At 37.6% G+C, this 23519-nt stretch overlaps 1 protein-coding gene across 1 annotated transcript in view; it reads left to right on the forward strand.

Moving 5' to 3' along the window:
- Nucleotides 1-18143, forward strand: part of LOC136857536 (uncharacterized protein CG7065) — a 400740-nt gene extending 382597 nt beyond the window's left edge. The window contains exons 15-16 of the mRNA XM_067136265.2: nt 15461-15576; nt 15660-18143. Of these exons, the coding sequence (XP_066992366.2) occupies nt 15461-15576; nt 15660-17983 (2440 nt within the window). The 3' untranslated portion in view covers nt 17984-18143. The remainder of the gene's footprint in view (nt 1-15460; nt 15577-15659) is intronic.
- The last annotated feature ends 5376 nt before the right edge of the window (nt 18144-23519 follow it).

The raw sequence follows: 23519 nt of genomic DNA on the forward strand, positions 1-23519 counted from the left end.
CTAAATAACAGACAAGATTAAATTTAAAATAAGGAATTTTTACTTAATAAATTAAATATGAAACTTAAAAAGGAAAAAAATATAAGTACAGCCAAATATATATTTCTTTTGAAAACCAAAATGCAATTAAAACCAAAGGGAGAAACACTATTTTGTAATGAATTTTAAATTAAGATAAAATGAAGCTGATATCAAGATAGGCTTCATCAAAAAATCGAAGTTGGAAAACTCATAACTGATACGATTAAATAAAATTGTCAATAACGTTGCCTTAATATACAGAAAGAGTATAATATTTTTTTTAAAAGAAAAATTGGTTGCAACCAGAATATTTGAACGATATATACTAGGTAATTACTACATGGAAATTCATTTAAAAATAAAATAGTCAGACGATAATCAGTATGCGGGCCCGCGACTATAAATACTGCTTAAAATTGAAATTTGCTGCACTACCAAACAAGAAATAAGTCGCACGCAAAGGCACACATAAGAACACACGTATAAGAAAATAGTGGCTCCAACCGGGAATAAAATTTACATAAATAAACCAAACAAGATTAAATAATAATGAAATAATAATGAAATGGAACAGAAAGAGGTTAAAGAAGGCGCTGGGGTGAATGGGTCTAACTACAATGTCAAGAATTTAATTTAAAACTTAAACTGAAGGTTATATTTTCAGAACTCAAAATTTAACAATTTTTACAGGTACAAGTAGCAAACATTAAACAAGATTGTGAAAATATCCAAGATTCAGAACCTTTAAGCCCCTAGCTTTACATTTCCTGAACTACAAGCTCAAATTACAAGGAACTCAAAATTTACTCAAGGGCAGAAATTCCCCTAATTCATGGAGTACTTGCTCCCAAAATTAAAACATCTAGCCTTCAAGAGGCATTCATAAATCTTACAAAACCTTGAAACAGAGCGAACAGGTTCTCAGTTTTCCAAGCCTACTCGAGGCAACCTCAACTTACAATTACAGACCTCTCAAGCCACTATTTACAAATGGAGCTTATTTTTACAGGGGTATTAAATACCCAAACTACTGGGCCTTCGTGGGACAAGAAAAACAGTTTAAATTAAAAGCCCGAACACAAAAGGAATGGAGGCCGATACTTTCACTCCTAGATATGAGCACGTAAAACCTAAAGGGCACTAGGCCGATGACACAGGGGCTATTCCCAAACTACTGAGGTAAGTCGTATAAGAACAAATTAATGCCTTACGGAAAGGAAGAAAAACAGTTACAAAACGTAGTCGCCTCAAACCAAGATGAAGGGGAGCTCAAGAGGGTACATCACTCTCTATCCCCGATTTACAGTCGAAGATTTTATGAACCTTTTTACATTAGCCAGCAGAAGTTACATTTTAGGAAAGAAGGTTACATAGTTAATAATTCAGACCTTTCCCTCGGGTTAAACTGCGGAGCTAGCAAGAAAGAAAAATGTTATGTGGCCATTACCTGGTAGATGTACTGCTGCCTGATGAAAGAGGCCGCCCGCCTCCTGCTTTGACACACACACACACTAAGATTGGCGACGATCAGTTGGCCAAGTAACGTGAAAATCCGCAGTTTATAAACCCTCAGGGAAGGTTCGAGATCATTCATGAATAATCAAGACACACCCACAGAATTTTATTGGTAGATTTCATAAGTAACACTCAGAATCGGAGAAGAAGCCAGTGATAGGTGGAAAATTAATGATTGGTTGTACTCAAAACTGACGGAAAGAAAAGGTAAATATTGCCAACCCAAATGTAAATGAACATCAATGAGTTAAAAAAAACTTATGAATACAAAACTTCTTTAAACCAAAAGTTCTTTCACTTTGCACCAGGATGCATGATCATAGTTTTTAGTAGTGACATCTGTAGAAGAATGTCCAAACTTCTTGATGAATGGCAACCAAAACACTGATAAATTCAGTCAGTGTAGGCAACTGCACAATAACAAAATTACTTGATATTTTAGTGGTGACAAGTACTGATTAAATTTCTAAGTAGGTGTAGTTCCAGTTTCACTGTTTTACCAATAGAGTAGTTCTTTAGGCGCTGAATTTGAATGCACGGTGTTGAGGTGATACAGACCTCCCCCACCCCAAATGTCCGTCCTTTGGGTGACACAGAGGAATTTTTGAGAAAATATTTTTAGTTGAAGAGAAAAAAAATTTCTAACTTTTTTGAAGTTGATAGGTAGAAGGTAGTTTAACTCCAGCTTTAGAGTGTCGTTGTCATAGAACGTTAAATACATGTCAATAGTTTTGACGTCAAGTCCTGCCGCCGCTTCCGATATCCAGTTGAGGACGCCCGAACCCTTCAAGTACCCTCAGATACACCTCTCCCGCTACTATGAGAGGGGTAGTTGTGGTGATGGTCGCCGCAGATTAGAAGTATATGTGCAGTCCCCAGATGAGTTGGCAGTAGAGTCACCGCACTTCAGCCTTTGCCGGGAGATGGACTCTGGCACGCCATTCACAGGGAGCGTTCACAGGAGTGGAGTGGGCCCGTACCCCACTTCAGTTGCAGTATGGCTGCTAACGGCTGAGGGGGCACTGAAACAGTAAGATGTCGGTGACAGAGAAGTGTTGTTGGGGACTTGAGAATACGATCTTTATTGGTGATGCTGAGGGGCGGGCGGCGTGGAAGGTGCTTGTATGCCAATGGTGTGGATATGCAGGAGACGGGGCCTTGGTAATGGCCACAAAGGAATTGACGGCAGGAAAACCAGAGGGGAAGATCGTACATAACAGGTCAGTTACATACAATAATAGTGCAGAAGTCCTCAAAATATAAAAATATAACCTTCAAACTGCTGCTAAATTTAGCGGCTAACGTAGATAGCAAATCAATTGTACAGGTTTAACCTGAGAGAGGTGGACTCTAAAGATCCTCTCTAAGGCTGGATTCCGCACTAATAATGTAACGGGAGTCAGAAAATCCAATATAATGCACGGCCCATGAAGTCTGGGAGCAAGCTTGCCTGCGGGAACAAAATTCCAAACCATGACTTTATCTCTGACTTTTAAATTGGTGCGCCTCCATCCACGATCATGTCTTTCCCTAACCTTTTCGTGAGAAACCTTAAGGTTGTGCTTAGCCTTTTTCCATAGATCTCTAATATTATCCGGATCTGGATAGAGCCTCATCTATTTCTTTTCCCCCAACGTTGGGATACTAATAGGCAACTCTAATGACTCTTTAAGCTTGGTGATATCTGCCACAACCCTGCCTCCAGATTTAACATTCCTAATAAGCAACTCGTAAATTAATTCCTCCTTGCGCAAGTAGCCGGGATGGAGGACTTCGCGAGGGCCAGACATGACGAAAGAAAATTTACAAATTTAGAGTAAAAAAAAAAGAATTCCAGCGACTGAGAAAATTCTTAGAGTTCAGATCGAATCCTATGTTTTAGCCGTCCAAAGTGCTTAATTGAGACCCATTCAACCACGCTCTGCTACCACTTGTTCCAGGGATACCGTGGAGCAGAAAGAGGTTAAAGAAGGTGCTGGGGTGAATGGGTCTAACTATAATGTCAAGAATTGAATTTAAAACTTAAACTGAAGGTTATATTTTCAGAACTCAAAATTTAACAATTTTTACAGGTAAAAGTAGCAAACATTAAACAAGATTATGAAAAAATCCAAGATTCAGAACCTTTAAGCCCCTAGCTTTACATTTCCTGAGCTACAAGCTCAAATTACAAGGAGCACAAAATTTACTCAAGGGCAGAAATTCCCCTAATTCATGGAGCACTTGCTCCCAAAATTACAACATCTAGCCTTCAAGAGGCATTCATAAATCTTACAAAACCTTGAAACAGAGCGAACAGGCTCTGAGTTTTCCAAGCCTACTCGAGGCAGCCTCAACTTACAATTACAGGCCTCTCAAGGCACTATTTACAAATGGAACTTATTTTTCAGGGGTATTAAATACCCAACCTACTGGGCCTTTGTGGGACAAGAAAAACAGTTTAAATTAATAGCCCAAACACAAAAGGAATGGAGGCGGATACATTCACTCCTAGATATGAGCACTTAAAACCTAAAGGACACTAGGCCGATGACACAGGGGCTATTCCCAAACTACTGAGGTGACTCGTACAAGAACAAATTAATGCCTTACGGAAAGGAAGTAAAACAGTTACAAGACGTAGTCACCTCAAACCAAGATGAAGGGGAGCTCGAGTGGGTACATCATGCTCTATCCCCGATTTACAGTCGAAGATTTTACAAACCTTTTTACATTAGCCGGCAGAAGTTACATTTTAGAAAAGAAGGTTACATAGTTTAATTCAGACCTTTCCCTCGGGTTAAACTGCGGAGCTAGCAAGAAAGAAAGATGTTATGTGGCCGTTACCTGGTAGATGTACTGCTGCCTGATGAAAGAGGCCGCCCGCCTCCTGCTTTGACACACACACTAAGATTGACGACAATCAATTGGCCAAGAAACGTGAAAATCCACAGTTTATAAACCCTCACGGAAGGTTCGAGATCATTCATGAATAATCAAGACACACCCACAGAATTTTATTGGTAGAATCTGAGAAGAAGCCAATGATATGTGGAAAATTAATTACAGAAATTAGTGATTGGTTGTACTCAAAACTGGCGGAAAGAAAAGGTAAATATTGTCAACCCAAAAATAATTGAACATCAATGAGTTTAAAAAAACTTACGAATACAAGACTTCTTTAAATCAAAAGTTCTTTCACTTCGCACCAGGGTGCGTGTTCATAGTTTTTAGTAGTGACATCTGTGGAAGAATGTCCAAACTTCTTGATGAATGGCAACCAAAACACTGATAAGGTGACATGTACTGATTAAATTTCTAAGTAGGTGTAGTTCCAGTTTCACTGTTTTACTAATAGAGGAGTTCTTTAGGCTCTGAATTTGAATGCACGGCGTTGAGGTGTACCTCCCGGTACAGAAATAATAGGGGAAAGCAATCCCAACTAAATAAAGAATATCAAGTGGAAAGTAATATAAACGTTCCAACATAATAACAGAACACAGAAGCACACCACATGAGCGACCATTTACCGTCGCCAAGCCATCATCCGATATGTCATCAAAGCCTCAAAATTTATAGCGTGTCCATCAGACAAGATTAGCGGAGCAGACCGTTACGTAATAATAACAAAGGCAAGAAACCCCAAACAAAGAGTAGTATGTGACAAGAAAACGTTAAAAAAATAACAAATATTAAGTTAAATATTGACTAGCAAATTTCAGTTTTTCACAGACTTGACATTATTAAAAATAATAATTATTATTTTTATTATTATTTACCCACTAAGTGATAATCGAAATTAGATAGGTTTTGTTAAACAGTTCACCTACAGCTTAGATAATTTGGAATGAAGGGGGCCTTGGATTACGCTAGGATACGTACATGAGGTATCATTAATTAAAAGTCCTGAACAATGCAAATAACGATCACATCCACTTAATTAGCTGGGAAGTCAATAGCAACCCAGTTAGAAGGCGAATATGAACAAGGAACAAAATTTAGGACGGAAAATCAACACCAAAATAAAATAACAGAATAATAATAATATCACGGCGATGATGATGATGATGATGATGATGATAATAATACTAATAATAATAAACATCTCAAAGAATGAGTAGGCAAACAATGTACGAACGACAACACAGTAAGTTTAAAACAACTCACACAAAATACAGCCTCATACACGCATAATTAGCGATTCCAAATTCCCATATAATTTAGTTACATACTTTCACGAATTTAGTCCATAACCAATACAATAAATGTTGTTACCAGACGTTTACAGTTTTTAGTTAACAAACCGACGTTTTGAAGGATGTGCTCCTTGGCTGTACGAGATCACTTGAATAATATATACTTTTCAGTACTTACTTGAGTAGAGTTATCCAATATTAAGACTTACAACACACTTAGAACTTGCCATGCTGTTAACAGTTAATACACACACAAGTTTTTTTCTTACACCAATGAAAAATTTAAGATTGGAGCACACTGAGAAGCATTTAATAAGTAAAGGGCATAGCCCTGACGTCCTCAGACTTATCCTACAGAGTCAGGCTCCATTACTAAGGCTCTCCCTGTACGCAAAGATGTCTCTTTAAGAGCTCTCCTTAACACAGCCATGTTGAACGGTGGCAGCAATCACACTCTTCTTGCTCACACTGAGCAGGCGGGAGAAGGCAACTGCCAGCATTCAAAGTCTCCACTGTGCAAGGCTGCAGCAATCGAACGATAATCGAGCAAATAGGATTAATTCAGCAAATACATAACAATAGGAGATATAGTTTTGAATTAAATATGCATGGTAAATTCCACAACTAGACGACAGTTGAGCGTTAGATAACGTCTCAGTTCACAAGTAGACATGCCAAATAAATAAATAAATACTCGTAGATGTTTTCATGTTATAATTCCATTATGCCAGATAAATATTAGTTGCCATTTTCACGTCACAGTTCCTCCCCTCCCTAAGTCAGAACACAGGGGAGGCGCAAGTCCAAAACAATGGATAGCATGCCATATGGTATATTTTCAATGTCCAAAACCTAATTTTCATACGTTGGATACAGGAAGAGACACACCAAATTTTTCAAGTCCAAATAACAAGAAATGGTCTAACTTGGTTGCAGGAATGTTGACCTTCACACAATACCAGCAGATTAACATGATGAGTGTGAACAGAATGGGATGCAACGTGGCCAGCGTCTCATCACGCACCACACAAGTTGACAGTACATGATACAGCACATTGATCACACCAGTACAGAGTGCAGTAGGCAACCATAGGTATTACACACATTAGATCTCTGATCAGCAGATGAATGGGTGTAACGGCGCGCGAATAACTTGAACACCACACACGCGAGCAGAAAGAGAGGGTCCAAGTGCACATTACAGACCACAATAAATGGAAATGATTCAACCACACATGTTAGGGACCACAATTTTTTTTTTACCAGGTTTCCAAGACACTTTTGTATCGTTTCAGTGTGTTTTGAGGAATTACGCAAATTCCACATGTCCAAAATTACCGGAGATAATGGCTCCAATTTTGGACCCAAGTTAAACGTAGAAGTAACATCGTTAACGTGTAATTATATCAGACCACATTGTTTGTATCGGCATTTGAATGATTACCAAAATAATGAAGTTATTTTACATTCTTTTGTTGGCTAGTAAGCAAACATACACCAATTTTTTTGAATTACCAATTCAAGTGTTATAGTATTAACCATCCAACCTTTGAATAAGAATCACATATTAAGAAAAGGGAATAGAACTTAACTCAAGTATTCCAAGACTTCAACATACTAGTATCGAGACTAAACATGAGAGGTAAAAATTTTTTTTTGAATATTTAAGATGACTCATGGAATCCAGTGGTAAGTTACGGTAGTATCAGCCCCAGCAAGTTAAGTAAAATTTAATAGACTCAACAAAGTAATAGGTCGAAGACCATTATAGTTTCCACATTCATTTACATGAAATACTAGCATTCTTCCACACATTACATACTGTAATTCCACAGGACAGTACAGATACCGGAAGGATACCAAGACAATGAACAGAAAAGATAAATGACCAGGGGGTACAGGGAGGTAACAATGGAAAATCATATTACTAGATCGACCTTGCAGTAGACATAATGACAAACCATCTACAGAAATCAGGTAACCCAGAACATGAAGATTAGGACAACAGGTAATGAAGAGGTAGAAAATTTACAGTAAACACAGCCATCCATAACCATAACGCAGCAATCACATGGAAAATCGACCAAGAATAAGAAGCAAGCAATGGCAATAACTGGAGACTTCGTCAACATAATTACAGGTAAAGGGGAGTACTCAAGGTGTGTCCGCAAGAGATTACCAAGCAACCATTACCAAGGACAACAACCACATGACAGCCAACAATTACAGTCAGGACGATAGGGAACAACTTACAAGACATGAAAATGACATTACATCAACCAGAGCCAGCTCTACGCAGCATAATAAGGGCCTAAATTCAGGGAATATTTCATCTCCATATAAATAATCTTTGAATATAATGAGCACAGGTGTATTATCACAACCATCAAGTGTTCAGAAAAACCTCTGGATAATCCAAGACTAATAATATGGTGGCAATACAATAGTCCACCCTGTGTGATTATGCCAATCATCACAGACACTCTACCAGCCAGTGGGAATACACGGGATGTAATAAAACATAAACGATGAAGAAATGATAGGTTACACGATGACAAAGCGCATGAGTTGATGGAGAAGAACGTTCAATCCATCAGTTGGGTCCCATACCTCCAATGACAGACAAGTAATTTTAGCAACCGTCCAGGACTAGCAATGAAAAATCAGGAAGAATGAAAAATTCACTCAAGCACATGGCCAAAACTGACATCATTAACCAGCACCAGAAGATCAGTTAAGTTAATAAATTTCGTTATTTGTCCGTATTGAACCAAGATTACAATTTATAAAAATTTGTATCCACCTTATTCAATACATTAAAATGTTGTTAAGATAAAATTACAACATATATTTTATCAGAACTAGTTTCAACGCCTCTTTTTTTATTATTTGCGTCATCATCAGCTCATAAACATTTTAGGAAATATTGGCAAGCACATAAGTTTATCTACGTCACATAAAACAAATTTTAAAAAACATATTGATGATCTAAAAACCGTGTTAAAATTATATTGTTTCAAAGTCCATATTATCTGAGTCTTGCGAGTATTAAACTTTAAGTTGATGAGGTCCGATGTAAGTTGGTTTGCTTCCTCATAAATTAACGTGGGTTTAACTAGAACGACCACTGAAAACACAATCTTCTTAAAGAAACATTAGCTCAGTTTACACTTCTTTAACCGTGATGTAGATCCGTATTAAAATAATTCAATAAAATCTTCAAGCCAGTTATAATGGAGCAATCGTAGTGAGGTGGAAACGAGCAGTCGGTGCTTTAAGATGTTAACAATTATCTCATTCCCAGTTCAATGCAGACCTAAAATAATAGGAATCTAGTAAACTATCGCTTAACTGAAAAGGCAGGAATATGAAATTTACATCTTATAACGCAAACATTTTTGTGACTCGCCTCAAAAGATCGTTGTCCTTGCGAAGCACTGAGTAGCTTAGCGAGCCGTGTTGTGTTAGCAATCAAGTGTCCAAGGTTGGTTTGGGCCGAAGAGGGGAACTAGGGGAAAGGGGGAGGAGCAACTAAGGGGCGGCAACCTGTTGGATCTCCGGAGGGCGTGATCGTAAAAGGCAACAAGTAAAGCTATTCGCATAATATAAAACACCGTCTTATTGTCCGGGATATGTACATTTTTAAAAAACTCAATAAGGAAATCAAAAAGAATATTTGATTTTTTGGAAATTTCATTTAAATTAAGGTTTGGATTAAAATACTGATCCAGGTGTATATAACAGCCCTCCGTAACATCCAGTAAACCTCCTTTACCTAAGTTCTCCAAAATTTCAATGTCCTGTTCTATAGATGTGAATTTATGTTTTGGATCATGTACATGCTGGCCTACCGCGGAAAATCTGTTATATTTTATTGCATTGGTATGTTCCGTGTATCTAATTTTAAAACTTCATCCTGTTTGACCTAGATGTAAACCCACAGTCGTTACATTTAAATCTATATACTCCCGGTTTGGTATATGGGTTTGATCTATTAACTGAAGTTGAATTGTGCAATACAACTGTATTATTATTATTATCAGTACGAAATGAAACCTTCACATTATGTTTCTTGAAAACATTAGTAAACCTATATATCTTTATTATAAGTAAAAGTTGCGAATGCCTTATGATTGGGTTTGTCCTTGACCAAAGTGGTTTGTAAGCGGTATCTGAACTTGTTAATAATACGTTCAATAAAGCAGTCACTAAAACCATTAACCTTAGCTATTGAACGTATTATATTGAGTTCTTTATTCAAATTAGCTTTTGTCACAGGGATCTTAAAAGCCCGTTCTACTAAACTATTGTATGTGGAGCTTTTTTGACTCTGTGGGTGTTCTGAGTCCTGTCTAATAGTGACTGCCGTTTGTGTAGGTTTTCTCAAAATACTATACGCAAAAGAAGAACCCGATCTGTTGATTTTTAGATCAAGAAAATTAATTGATTTATTACTTTCTGACTCCAACGTAAACTTGTAACCAGAAGATCACACACATGCGTGACACTAGTCACACATCATGAGCAGCAGAGAATAAAACCCAGAGCAAGAATTTAGTACACAGACACCCAACAGAAAATATGCAATGGGAAGAAGCTAATCCACAATGACTACAATTAACTAGGTTAAGGAAGTCATAGATTTACAAATAAATTAAGACCACATCTCATTACAACAAGACCACATGAGTGAAGTACATGCACACAGCAGAAAGTGAATAAAAGGGGAATGAGTAGTACCAAGAGAATTAAGACATGAATAACATCAGCTACAGATATTAATCACTCCACAACAGAACTGACGGAACTACCTGACATGGTCACATCAAATTAAAAAGATAATCTAAGATGAACCATACAGACATAGCCTATCACCGTTCAATCAGGAAACGCATTTCAGAGTACATGATGGCAAGAACACTGCCCAAGGTTCCTTTAATAGCATTAAACACATCAGATCCAAGTGAGATTCGCATCAATATAGCATAATCACATGACGTACCCATTCATGAGTTCAATACAAACCCACAACTACACCATATCAAGAACGGGAACATGCACAAGAACACATAAGGCAAAATAGGAAGAAACTCCCACAGCACATGCCCCAGATATGAACCAATATACACAAGCAAGAATTATCAACACATGAGAACTCACCACATTAAATAAAACTCGCAATAATAACACAAGATACATAGTAACCTGGACAAGGCAAGACAGTAGAAATAAAAGTGGAAAGAGAGAGTCACCATGGGTCAAGATTGTAAATCAATTTCACATGTTCAGGCCTAACAGCGAGGTGGGTACACAGTCACTCGAACAGAAAATGTAATCACAATACAAATTCATAGCACTCAAACTGGACCACGAACGAAGTTGAAATAAAAACATCACTTAGAGATTAAATTAGTGTTACAACAGCAGTCCCAACACCCAACACAAATTACTCCAAATAATTCCTCCAAGAACAGGCACAGCAATTCCAGCAAAACCTATAGTATTCCAAGAGGGTGCAGATAACAAGATCAAAGGACTTCACATCATTAAGGTAAAATGTGGAAGAAATTTTCAATTATAAAAATTTAAAAGCAGAATAAGTAAATATTAGAGAATGCACATTAGTAGAAATGACATAATGATCTTCAACTTACCCATACATGACAGATATAGAATAAGCAGACCCCAAAACCCAGCAGGATTCCATGACCACGGAATATGGTAAATAAAACAAGCAGCAAGTGCACAGATACAGAGCCACGCCGTACTTCAAGGCCAAGAGGGCAGCAACGAGGAAGTCTCGATCACACATGAACAAACATTAAGAACAATTACTTGGATCTGTTTCAGTTTTACAATTTTTAAGTTTAAAAGGTTGGTCTCTTTTGGCAGCTAGCAACGTTGACCTGGGCAACTTATCAAGTTGTTAGAACAACAATGTAGCAACCATGGCGAGGCTACCAAACACTACTGCAACCTCACCAAGATATACATGGGGAAAACAATGCAAATGCACAAAAAACAAAATGAAAACAAACACAATACTTACCGTAAGGGCAGTAGCACAAAATACGAAGCGTTGAGGGCAGAAACATGAAGGAGAAAGGCCAGGATCTTACATTAATGTTTGACAGGTTGCCAGGTCAATATTACTAACTACTAAAAAACAGACAAGATTAAATTTAAAATAAGGAATGTTTACTTAATAAATTAAATATGAAAATTAAAAAGGAAAAAAAGTATAAGTACAGTCAAATATATATTTCTTTTAAAAACCAAAACGCAATTAAAACCAAAGGGAGAAACACTATTTTGTAATGAATATTAAATTAAGATAAAATGAAGCTGATATCAACATAGCTTCCATAAAAAAATCAGTTGGAAAACTCATAACTGATACCATTAAATAAAATTGTCAATTACGTTACCTTAATGTACAGAAAGATGAAAATATTTAAAAATTTAAAAAATTGGTTGCAACCAGAATATTTGAATGATAAACACTAGGTAATTACTACATGGAAATTCATTTAAAAATAAAATAGTCAGACGATAATCAGTATGCGGGCCCGCGACTGTTAATACTGCTTAAAATTGAAATTTGCTGCACTACCAAACAAGTAATAAGTCGCACGCAAAGGCACACACAAGAACGCACGTACAAGAAAATAGTGGCTCCAACCGGGAATAAAATTTACATAAATAACCAAACAAGATTAAATTATAATGAAATAATAGGGGAAGGCAATCCCAACTAAATGAAGAATATCAAGGGAAAAATACTATAAACGTCCCCACATAATAACAGAACACGGAAGCACACCACAGGAGTGACCATTTACCGACACCAAGCCATCATCCCATAAGTCATCAAAGCCCATAAAATTTATAACGTGTCCATCAGATAAGATTAGAGGAGCAGGCCACTATGTAATAATAACAAAGGCAAGGAACCCCAATCAAAGAGTAGTATGTGATAAGAAAACGTTACGAAAGTAACAAATATTAAGTTAAATATCGATCAGCAAATTTCGATTTCATAATTATTATTATTACTATTATTATTATTATTATTATTATTATTATTATTATTATTATTATTATTATTATTATTATTTACCCAGTAAGTGATAATCGAAATTAGATAGGTTTTGTTAAACAGTTCACCTGCAGCTTAGATAATTTACAATGAAGGGGGCCTTGGATTACGCTAGGATACATACATGAGGTAGGGGCTGCCTGGCCGAGGCGGTAAAGGCGTGCTCGGCTCGCCCGGAAGGACGTGGGTTCGAATCCCCGTCAGGAAGTCGTAAAGTTTAAGAAATGAGATTTCCACTTCCGGAGGTGCATTTGGCCCTGAGGTTCACTCAGCCTACACCAAAAATGAGTACCAGGGTAATTCCTGGGGGCAAAGGCGGCCGGGCGTAGAGCTAACCACTCTACCCCATCAAGTGCCGAGGTTACGGATAGTGGAAGCCTTTACCTTCCACCCCTCCAAGGGCCTTCATGGCCTGAACGGAGATGACTTTGCTCTTTGCTTTGCTTTTACATACATGAGGTGTCATTAATTAAAGTCCCGAACAATGCAAATAACTATCACATCCAATTAACTAGCTGGGAAGTCAATAGCAACCCAGTTAGAAGGTGAATACGAACAACGAACAAAAATTACGAAGGAAAATCAACACCAAAATAAAATAACAGAATAATAATATCACGGCGATGATGATGATGATAATAATACTGATAATAATAAACATCTCAAAGAATGAGTAGGCAAACAAGGTACGAATGACAACACAGTAAGTTTAAAACAACTCTCACAAAATACAGCCTCATACACGCATAACTAGCGATTCCAAATTCTCATATAATTTAGTTACATACTTTCACGAATTTAGTCCATAACCAATACAATAAATTTTGTTACCAGGTGTTTACAATTTTTAGTTAACGAACAGACGTTTCGAAGGATGTGCTCCTTGGTTGTACGAGATCACTTGAATAATATATACTTTCCAGTACTTACTTGAGTAGAGTTATCCAGTACTAAGACTTACAACACACTTAGAACTTGCCATGCTGTTAACGGTTAATACACACACAAAGTTTTCTTCTTACACTAATGAAAAATTTAAGGTTGGAGCACACTGAGAAGCATTTAATAAGTAAAGGGCATAGCCCTAACGTCCTTGGACTTATCCTCCAGAGTCAGGCTCCATTACTAAGGCTCTCCCTTCACGCAAAGATGTCTCTTTAAGAGCTCTCCTTAATGCAGCCGTGTTGAACGGTGGCAGCAATCGCTCTTCTTGCTCACACCGAGCAGGCGGAAGAAGGCAGCTCCCAACAGTCAAAGTCCCCACTGCGCAATTCCGCAGCAATCGAACGATAATCGAGCGAATCAGATTAATCCAGCAAATACGTAACAATAGGAGATATAGTTTTGGATTAAATGTGCATGGTAAATTCCACAACTAGACAACAGTTCCAAACAATGAGCGATAATGTTAGATAACATCTCGATTCACAACTAGACATGCCAAATAAATAAATGAATACTTGTAGATGTTTTCATGTTATAATTCCATTATGCCAGATAAATATTAGTTGCCATTTTCACGTCACAGTAAGGGCTTAAGTGAAACTTTGCATTGACTCACATTAGCGCTCATAGTGGTGCTTAAGTGAAACAATGCATTGACTCATTAGCACCGAGCTTGATAGCTGCAGTCGATTAAGTGCGCCCAGTATTCAGGAGATGGTGGGTTCGAACCCTACTCTCGGCAGCTGTAAAGATGGTTTTCCGTGGTTTCACATTTTCACACCAGGCAAATGCTGGGACTGTACCTTCAGTAAGGCCACGGCTGCTTCCTTCCCACTCCTAGCCCTTTCCTCTCCCATCGTTGCCATACCTATCTATGTTGGTGCGACATAAAGCAAATTGTAAAAATAAAAATGTAAAAAACCCTCGCATTAGTGCTCGTAGTGGTAGAAAAAGGTAAACTGCTAATCTAATCGACCAGGTAATGATGATTAAGGAAAGTATTGTAGTTTTTAGGAATAAGTAAATAATATATTCTCATACTTTATTGTATTTGCCTAAAATTCGTAGCTCATGTCCCTAGGATATTTTCAACATTGAGTTGCTTGCCTGAAGGGCTAGAACAGTGGATTTTTTACTGGGATTGTGAATCTGTGATGGATGATCACAGTAATACTGAAATTGATAGCTAATGAGATTAAGTCTATATGTTAACAGTACCAGTAATATGTTAATAATGTGTTGTTTTTACCAATAATTATTTCTGCACTTTCCCTATCCAGTTGTAAGTTATGATACAATGTATTCCATCTGTACTTTGTTACATAAGTTATACAGCTGATGCTAATTGTCAGTCGATCAAAGACCATCCATACGTCATTTGTAGTCGCTGCTGTTTCATTATATCGCTATTGATGCTGTCGATTAGTTTACATTCAAGATTATGCATGTTTTAGTATGTGTAATTTTTTCGTTACAAAATTTTCCTCGCATAAATACCTGCCCTCCCCCGTGCCCCCCGCCCCCACTTGATGTTTTTTCCATAATTGTGGAGGGGAGGGAGTGAAGTGTGTGCCCTACACTGATAAATACAGAAATAATTAAATTCCAGTGTAGATTTCATGAGAGTCATCTACTCAGTTAAAATAACAGCTTCTTGTTCTACGTGAATAACAAAATTTTATCACTATCTTGCTTTCTTTTCCAGAGGTATCGCTGGTCAGCAGAGTGATTCACGAAAGGATTCGAAAGAAAATAGATATGTAGATGTTATAACAAAGAAACTTCGAGAATTGAAAGAAAATTCAGGGATAAAATCTGAAGGTAAATTGTTCATTTTGATTCATTTTTATTTGATACAACAATATGTTCATTTCAAAAATAAAATTGTGACTTTGTTATTTCAGCTACTGCGAAGAGAGTTAAGTCTGACAAAAGGAAATCAGTGTCGCCAGTTTCCGGCTCGTCTCTTTATCGCAACAGATCTCGAGTTAAGTCACGTTCACGATCCAAGTCTCCACACAGGGTGAAGTCTCAGTTCAGAACACGATCACGATCTAAATCTCGCTCAAGGGGAGGTGATGAACAGTACAGAAATCGCTTGTCACGCAATCGCTTTCGGAGATCTAGATCTCGCTCACGCCCTCGAAGATCTAGATCTCGCTCGCGCCCTCGAAGATCTAGGTCTCGTTCACCCCGTCAGCGATCTAGATCTCGCTCACGCCCTCGGAGATCTAGATCACGCTCTCCGAGAAGATACCGAAGAAGATCTCGATCGAGAAGTAGGTCCCCATTCATTGATAGACAGAATGAAGATGCTGAGAACAGAAAGTGGGATAAGAAACAGAGTATTGTTAAGGATTCTTCTAAAGAATCGTCTCAGTGGACACGCTTTTTTGAAGAATTCAATAAAGTAGTGGAAGAAATGCACAAAAAGTCAAAATATTATGAGGAGAATCCTGAAAAACATCCCAAGTATAATTCGGAATGGGAAATGTTCTGGAAAAATAAATGCAATGAACTAATTGCTAAAAATAAAGATCCCAATAGATATGATTTCAAACCAGAATGGGCAAAATTTTGGGAAAAGAGAGCTAAACATCTATACGAAGAAGAGCTTATCGTAAGGCGAAGTGAATTAAAAATAAAGTATGGGTTGACTGGTATAGAAGAGAAACCAAAACATAAAATTCTTTCACATGACAGTTCATCTGCTAAATTGGAGGAGGAAGTAACAGTTCTTTACTCATCTAAAGATAACTCAGACAATGTTGGATTGTATGACAAGCCTCACAAAGAGAAAAGTGACAGACCAAGGAAAGAAGTTAATGTGCATGTTGACAATGTTAAAGACTATGTTGCAGCAGTCTTAACTGAGAAGAAAGAAGCAGCAAAGAAAAATGTCACCATTAATGAAGTGTTGCAGGTCCTAACTGCTATGGAGAGTCAGCTAGGTTCTCTTGGACCTCGTATCAATGCCCTTTTAGCTCAGGCATTGATTTTAGAAAAGTCAGCCCCTGGCTCATCACAGAGTATACTGGACAATCCTGAAAATGTGGTATTATTGGAAATGGTGCGAGAAAAACTGAAAGGGCAGGTTGTTGCAGGAATTGTTCAAGATACAATGGTGGCTGCCACACAGAAATGTATTAACAGTTTAACCAATTTGTTAGAAAGTGTTGTGAAAAAAGCTTTTGTCCCTCCTCCCATGCAGTTAACGGAGCACAATAACACATCTGCTTCTGAGGCTACTTCTCTTTCTGATGATTTGGTAGTGAATAAGGTTGAAATTGCTCAGCAAATTGCTGCTGCTCTTATTGCCCAAGGGAAAACAGATGTATCACAAGAGGAATTGAAGGAGCTTATTAATGCAGTTGTAGGCATGACTCAGCCTTCTGTTCCGCAGGAACCAAAAACGAAGAAAAATAGCCAACTACTATCTCAGGTTAATAAAATGCTCGGTACAAGTAAAGCTGAACGTGAAAATAGCCAATTACAGGGTAGGTCACAAGCTGCTTCTGAAGTTTCTAGCCGATCAGCTGGTGAAGAGATTATTGAAGATTCCAGTATAACTGAAAACCTGCACCAACTGTCAGATGATGATCTAAATACATTGGTCCAAAATTTTAAGGACTTGTCACCAGAAGAACAACAGTGCTTAATAGCATACCTCAAAAGGATAGAAAATAGAGCTGGAAGTGTACAAAATCTTATAGATTCTGTGGAAGCCAATGAAATAGATGCAAAAAGTGATGCTTCTGATGAAGACTCGTCTTTCAGAGCTATGTATGCTGCTGTTTCACAGAAAGTTAAGGAAAGGGAGATGGCTATGGAAGCTGAAGGGAAATCTCAATGGCAGAATATTTTAACACAGAGAGCAGACGTTTCTAGGTCAGTTTTCGGGCAGGCTCAAGGTTTAGTTGCGAATTTTGTGGACTCATTACCCAATTTACCTGTACAGCAAAATTATATGCCTCCTTTTACACAACAGACATTCAATTATGAGACAGTCAGTCAAGAGGACCTTCGAGCTCTCCAAGTTTCAAATCCACCTTCTCAGATGGCACCATTACAAAGTGACCAGTTCATGCATGCCCCAGGGCAGATCCCAGTTAACATACAACGACAAGAAGTTTCTAATAAACCTAGTCAGCAACCAAAACAAAAGCTTCAAAAGCAACAGCTTCAGCAAATCAAAAATCATCGAACAAATCTAAAGCTGTTGAACTAAGTCATCACAGTGCAGGTTAATGCTTTCGTGTATATTGTTACATTGAAAGCTGCTCTGATGGCAAGTAGTATAGGACATAGTATTAGATAACAGAAAAATTGGTGTTGAAAAAGAGCAGATTACTTTGGTTTTTATTATTAAAGAAAAATAAATTGAAAAATCACTCGAAAATTATGCAACATACCCGTCTTAAATCATTCCTTCTCCGACAAAAGTATCCCAGTTTGTGGGCCAGTATATTTTTGGTCTAATGTTTATTACTTAGTCTGATGGGGCTCAGATATGCCAGTCTCATGTCTGTAGATTTACTGGCCTGTAAAAGAATTCATGTGGGACAAAATTCCAGCACGTTGTTTTATCTAGAAACCGTAAAAGTAGTTAGTGGGATTTAAAACCAATAACATTATTATTATTATTATTATTATTATTATTATTATTATTATTATTATTATTATTATTATTATTATTATTATTATTATTATTATTATTATTATTATTATTATTATTGTATCCAGGAGATGGCGAGTTCGAACCCCACTGTCGGCAGCTCTGAAGATGGTTTTCCGTGGTTTCCCATTTTCACACCAGACCTTAATTAAGGTCACAGCCGCTTCCTTCCCATTCCTAGGCCTCTCCTATTCCATTGTCCCCATAAGCCTGTCTGTATTGGTGTGATGTAAAACCAATTGTAAAAAAATTATTATTATTTAGAAATGTTGATTTTCCTTCTGTCAGTCCCTGAATGTTGAGCTTCTACAGTAAATTCAGTGTGTGCCATGACAAGTACTGTTGAAAGTGATATAGAGTTGTTTCTAATGTCGGTGTACACAAATACAATCTTCGTAGTTATGTAAATAAGAATAGTGCAGTCAATGTTCATTACTGGATCTTTTTATTTCCATTACTATGTTATAAGGTGGTCTTGAACTTGTTTCCCTTTGCAACCTAAACAGTGGGGTTATTCATAGCAGTGCAAAGATGGTTTTCCGTTGTTTCCCATTTTCAGACAAGGCAAATTCTGGGGCTGTACTTTAATTAAGGCCATGGCCGCTACCTTCCGAATCCTAGCCCTTTCCCAACCTTGCGTCGCTGAAAACCTTTGTTTTGTTAGTGCAATGTTAAACCACTAGCAACAAAATGCATTCATAGCAGTGAGTTGAAAAAGTGAATCATAGGAAAATCTAATTCACTCCTAAAATTATTAGAATTGAAACAAAGCAATTTGCAGTACTGAAATAACTGCATTTTCATTTACTCTCATCTTCTTAAGTATTGAATGATACGACTGCAATGATAAATCACTATATTATCTTGCCTTTTCAGAAAGGTAAATCTGTATGATTTCTTCATTAACTATTCTCAGATTCCTTCTATATCTTTAACCACAAAATAAATAATATTCTTTATCATACAAGAAAGCAAATGGAATGGGTGAAGAGAACATTCAGCCCAGCTTGATTTATCCATTGCAATGTGGCCATTATCAAAAGTTCAACAAGGTTTCTGGGTTGATTTCGATAAATTAATTAAAGAAGTAATCGGTTTTCGGATAGATAGTCCTGATTCTGTGCTTTATGCCTCCAGGAAGTTACTTAGGAGTTAGCAGAGCATCGTGGGAAGCTTTCCTGCTACACACAAATATTGACAATTGGTTCATATCCATTGTTAACAATCTAAGAATTTTGAGGGTGAAATCAAGGATAGTTTAAAATGTCAGGATTTTAATACCAGTGAGGAGCCACATGTGCAGAACCTTGGAGGTAGGTTAAGAGAGAAAGAGGATGAAATATGGAAAACTTACCTCTCCACAGTACAGTAGAGAGATATCGCAGTTCTCAGAATGGTCCAAATCAAACACCTGGATTTCCACCAAACAGGCCTTACTCGACTCATGAAATAAAAATGGATTGTGGCGTGATTGCAGTCCACAGTTTCTCTGGCAGAAGCCAGGAAACCCATTTCTGTCACTTGAACGAAAATGGAACCTTTCTCCATATTTTTGGTGTCTGCCGCAAAGAGGATTTTTGAGTAACAATGGACAGCTCAGGGTCCAGAATTGACCGAGCTCGATAGCTGCAGTCGCTTAAGTGCGGCCAGTATCCAGTATTCGGGAGATAGCAGGTTCGAACCCCACTGTCGGCAGCCCTGAAAATTGACTTGACTTGTATTGATAGGAGGATTTTATAAATATTTTATTTTGTAAAGCCCTGAAAATGGTTTTCCGTGGTTTCCCATTTTCACACCAGGCAAATGCTGGGGCTGTACCTTAAAGCCACGGCCGCTTCCTTCCCACTCCTAGCCCTCCCCTGTCCCATCATCGCCATAAGACCTATCTGTGTCGGTGCGACGTAAAGCAACTAGCAAATAGGTCCAGAATTGTATTGCTGGTTGTCTCAAAAATCAAAGATTTTTGAAGTATTTGAAGAAGTACTATCTATGCATTGTGTCTGAAGGCTCCCGTAGTAGTGCTGAAATAGCAGTTGACAGAAAGAATGGCTGGACGGTCAGCGTACTGGCCTTTGATTCAGAGGGTCCCGGGTTCGAATCGCGGCCGGGTCGGGGATTTTAACCTTAATTGTTTAATTCCAATGGCACGGGGACTGGGTGTATGTGTTGTCTTCATCATCATTTCATCCTCATCTGTGATGCTGGTATGAAAAGTGTTAGTTGTGGCACATACAGGACTATATTTAATACGAAATTTAATATCGGCTTCAAAATGCCTCACACAGATACATGCAAAGTGTGTGACAAATGGCAAGCTGAAGAAGAAGATACCAGACCTTTAGAGATACGGCCACATCAAGTAAGGGCAACTGCAGCATGCAATCTTCTCTCTGCATTTCGATCTGAATGCCTCGAAGGAAACTGTGACTACTGCTTGATGAAATGAAATGTATGGCTTTTAGTGCCGGGATATCCCAGGATGGATTTGGCTTGCCAGGTGCAGGTCTTTCTATTTGACGCCCGTAGGCGACCTGAGCATAATAAATCATGTATAGAATGTTATTTTTGTTCTCTGCAGAACAGGAGTCAGTAAAGAATCTTAACTTCCGCTTTCCAAAATGTATTTTCAGGTACACTTAACACTTTCAGTAGACACGATGCAATCTCTGAAGCAGCTCGCGAAGCAATGTTTTCGCCCCACACACACATGAAGGCAATTTTCTGGTTGCATTTATGAATACCGAAATAGTACACCCAGAGTTGCCTTTGATAAAATACCACTTCTGTTGGTATTTTTAGGGTTGGGAATTCTTTATTAAGATCATACGTTTCTGCAATAGTGACTTACATCCAAGGGAAATTTTTTAATATGGTCCAATACTGATTTCTCATCTTCATTTATTTATTTATTTATTGATTTATTGATTTATTGATTTATTGATTTATTCACGAAGCACAAGATACAGCTACACTGAGCAAATTTCACTTGCACTGTCAACAGACTATTTAACAAACGTAAACTTTCATAATAAAATATAACAAACATAACAAAATATAACAAGATCAGGTACACATCCTACTAATAACTGTCCAAATCGAAAACCATGAGAATGTCCATGTTCATAGCCAAGTCGTCGTGGGTCAAGATGGCGGTATAATCCCTTCACATCAACTTATCTTTAAGATACTATTTACACACCTCTCGAATACACTTTTATTTGATGCTATATCAAGCTCTTGTCTCCTATTAATATTGTTAAAGAGTGTTGGGAGGCGGATTAGGAAAGATCGTTGAAGTATTGAGTGCTGAGTGTGGGGAATGTGGAGAAGGTCTTTGGTTCTGGTGGAGCGGGAAGGAACGCGGAGAGAGAAGAGTGAGACAAGATGTTCCGAGCGGTAATGTCCATTTAAGATCTCGTGGAGGAAACTCAGGTCAGCTACCTGTCGCCTGATGTGCAGCGGTGACACATTAATTGCCATTAATACCTGCTGCATAGACAGATTTCTGAGCTTGGGGTTTCTGTTCCTTACAATTGCAGCAAAGAAGGACACTGCTCTGTCTAACTGCTTAGTATTGGAGGGGGTGGCTGTTGTCCAAATCGGAGAGCAGTAGTTTAAGAGAGGTTGAACGATCGTGAGGAAGAAGTGACGAAGAGCAATGGGGTCAGAAATGTCTGTGAAGCGATAGAGAATGCCTAGTAATTTCATAGCCTTGGTTGTATATGTTTCTATATGGGTCTTAAATTGTAATTTTGTATCGAATATTACACCTAGGTCACGCTGTTGCGTAACCATGGTGATGGGCTTGTCGAGTAGGTAATATGATTACATAAAATCAGCTTCATGGTCCGTATCGCACTTCAATAGATTCACAATTAAGTATTTATTTATTTTCCACCTAGTCGATACAATGATTGCTTAAGGCAACTTTTAATGGTCAAAAGTGGTACATGTTTCGTATATTATCAACATCTTCAGCCACATAACACTGTTTAGATGAAAAATATATAAAATTGACAAAGTAATGCTTTAGATGAAGTGTCCTTAAAATTAACATAAGATTGACAAGATTAAAACAAACAAATAACTCGAGAGAAAATATATAAATTATTTCTACAATAGAAAGCAGTCGTCAAGGAAACACTTGTACAATATTCCATAGAGAATTTGTCCTAATAAATATTCTTTTCTTAATAATTCATGAAAAAAGATCAATTTATAAATTAAAAATTATACAATTTATAAGTAATTATCGAAATGAAGAAATCCTGATATCACAGTGCGGCTCTTATTATTAATGTAGATGAAAGTATAACTAATTCCTAGTTGTCAAATTTTATTAAGCCTGCTTTCCTTTGGAACAGTAACTCCTGTCATTCTTTCACAGTTTTGCGCCGGGTGTAATATTGATGATGCGTTCTTCCTTGCTCTTGCACCTGAGGAGGTGGAGGAGCGGGGGATATAGGTGTGTCAAGAACTTCCTTGCTGTCACCTATAGCTTCAACTGAGGAGGAATAAGTTGTAGGGCTATCTGTAGGTGGAGAAATTCCAATTCTTTTTTCGTGATCCTTCTCAAGCATTTTCAAATATACTAGAATTTGATAATATAATGGATTCTTATATTCTACAGCCTCATGAAGGTTATCCTTTTTCTTTACAAGTTGGTCTAGATGAATGTACAGGTCTTCATAAGTGTTCATTAAGCTGCCCTTTTTTAACTTTTTTGTGATGGTCAGGTCTTGTTCTATGTTGGTAAATTTATGACCTGTGGCAGTCATGTGTGATTCTCAGCAATGGGATCACACATGACTGCCACAGGTCATAAATTTACCAACATAGAACAAGACCTGACCATCATAAAAAAGTTAAAAAAGGGCAGCTTAATGAACACTTATGAAGACCTGTACATTCATCTAGACCAACTTGTAAAGAAAAAGGATAACCTTAATGAGGCTGTAGAATATAAGAATCCATTATATTATCAAATTCTAGTATATTTGAAAATGCTTGAGAAGGATCACGAAAAAAGAATTGGAATTTCTCCACCTACAGATAGCCCTACAACTTATTCCTCCTCAGTTGAAGCTAT

The sequence above is a fragment of the Anabrus simplex genome, chromosome 1, assembly GCF_040414725.1.
Source record: "Anabrus simplex isolate iqAnaSimp1 chromosome 1, ASM4041472v1, whole genome shotgun sequence".
Taxonomy (NCBI): Eukaryota; Metazoa; Arthropoda; class Insecta; order Orthoptera; family Tettigoniidae; genus Anabrus; species Anabrus simplex.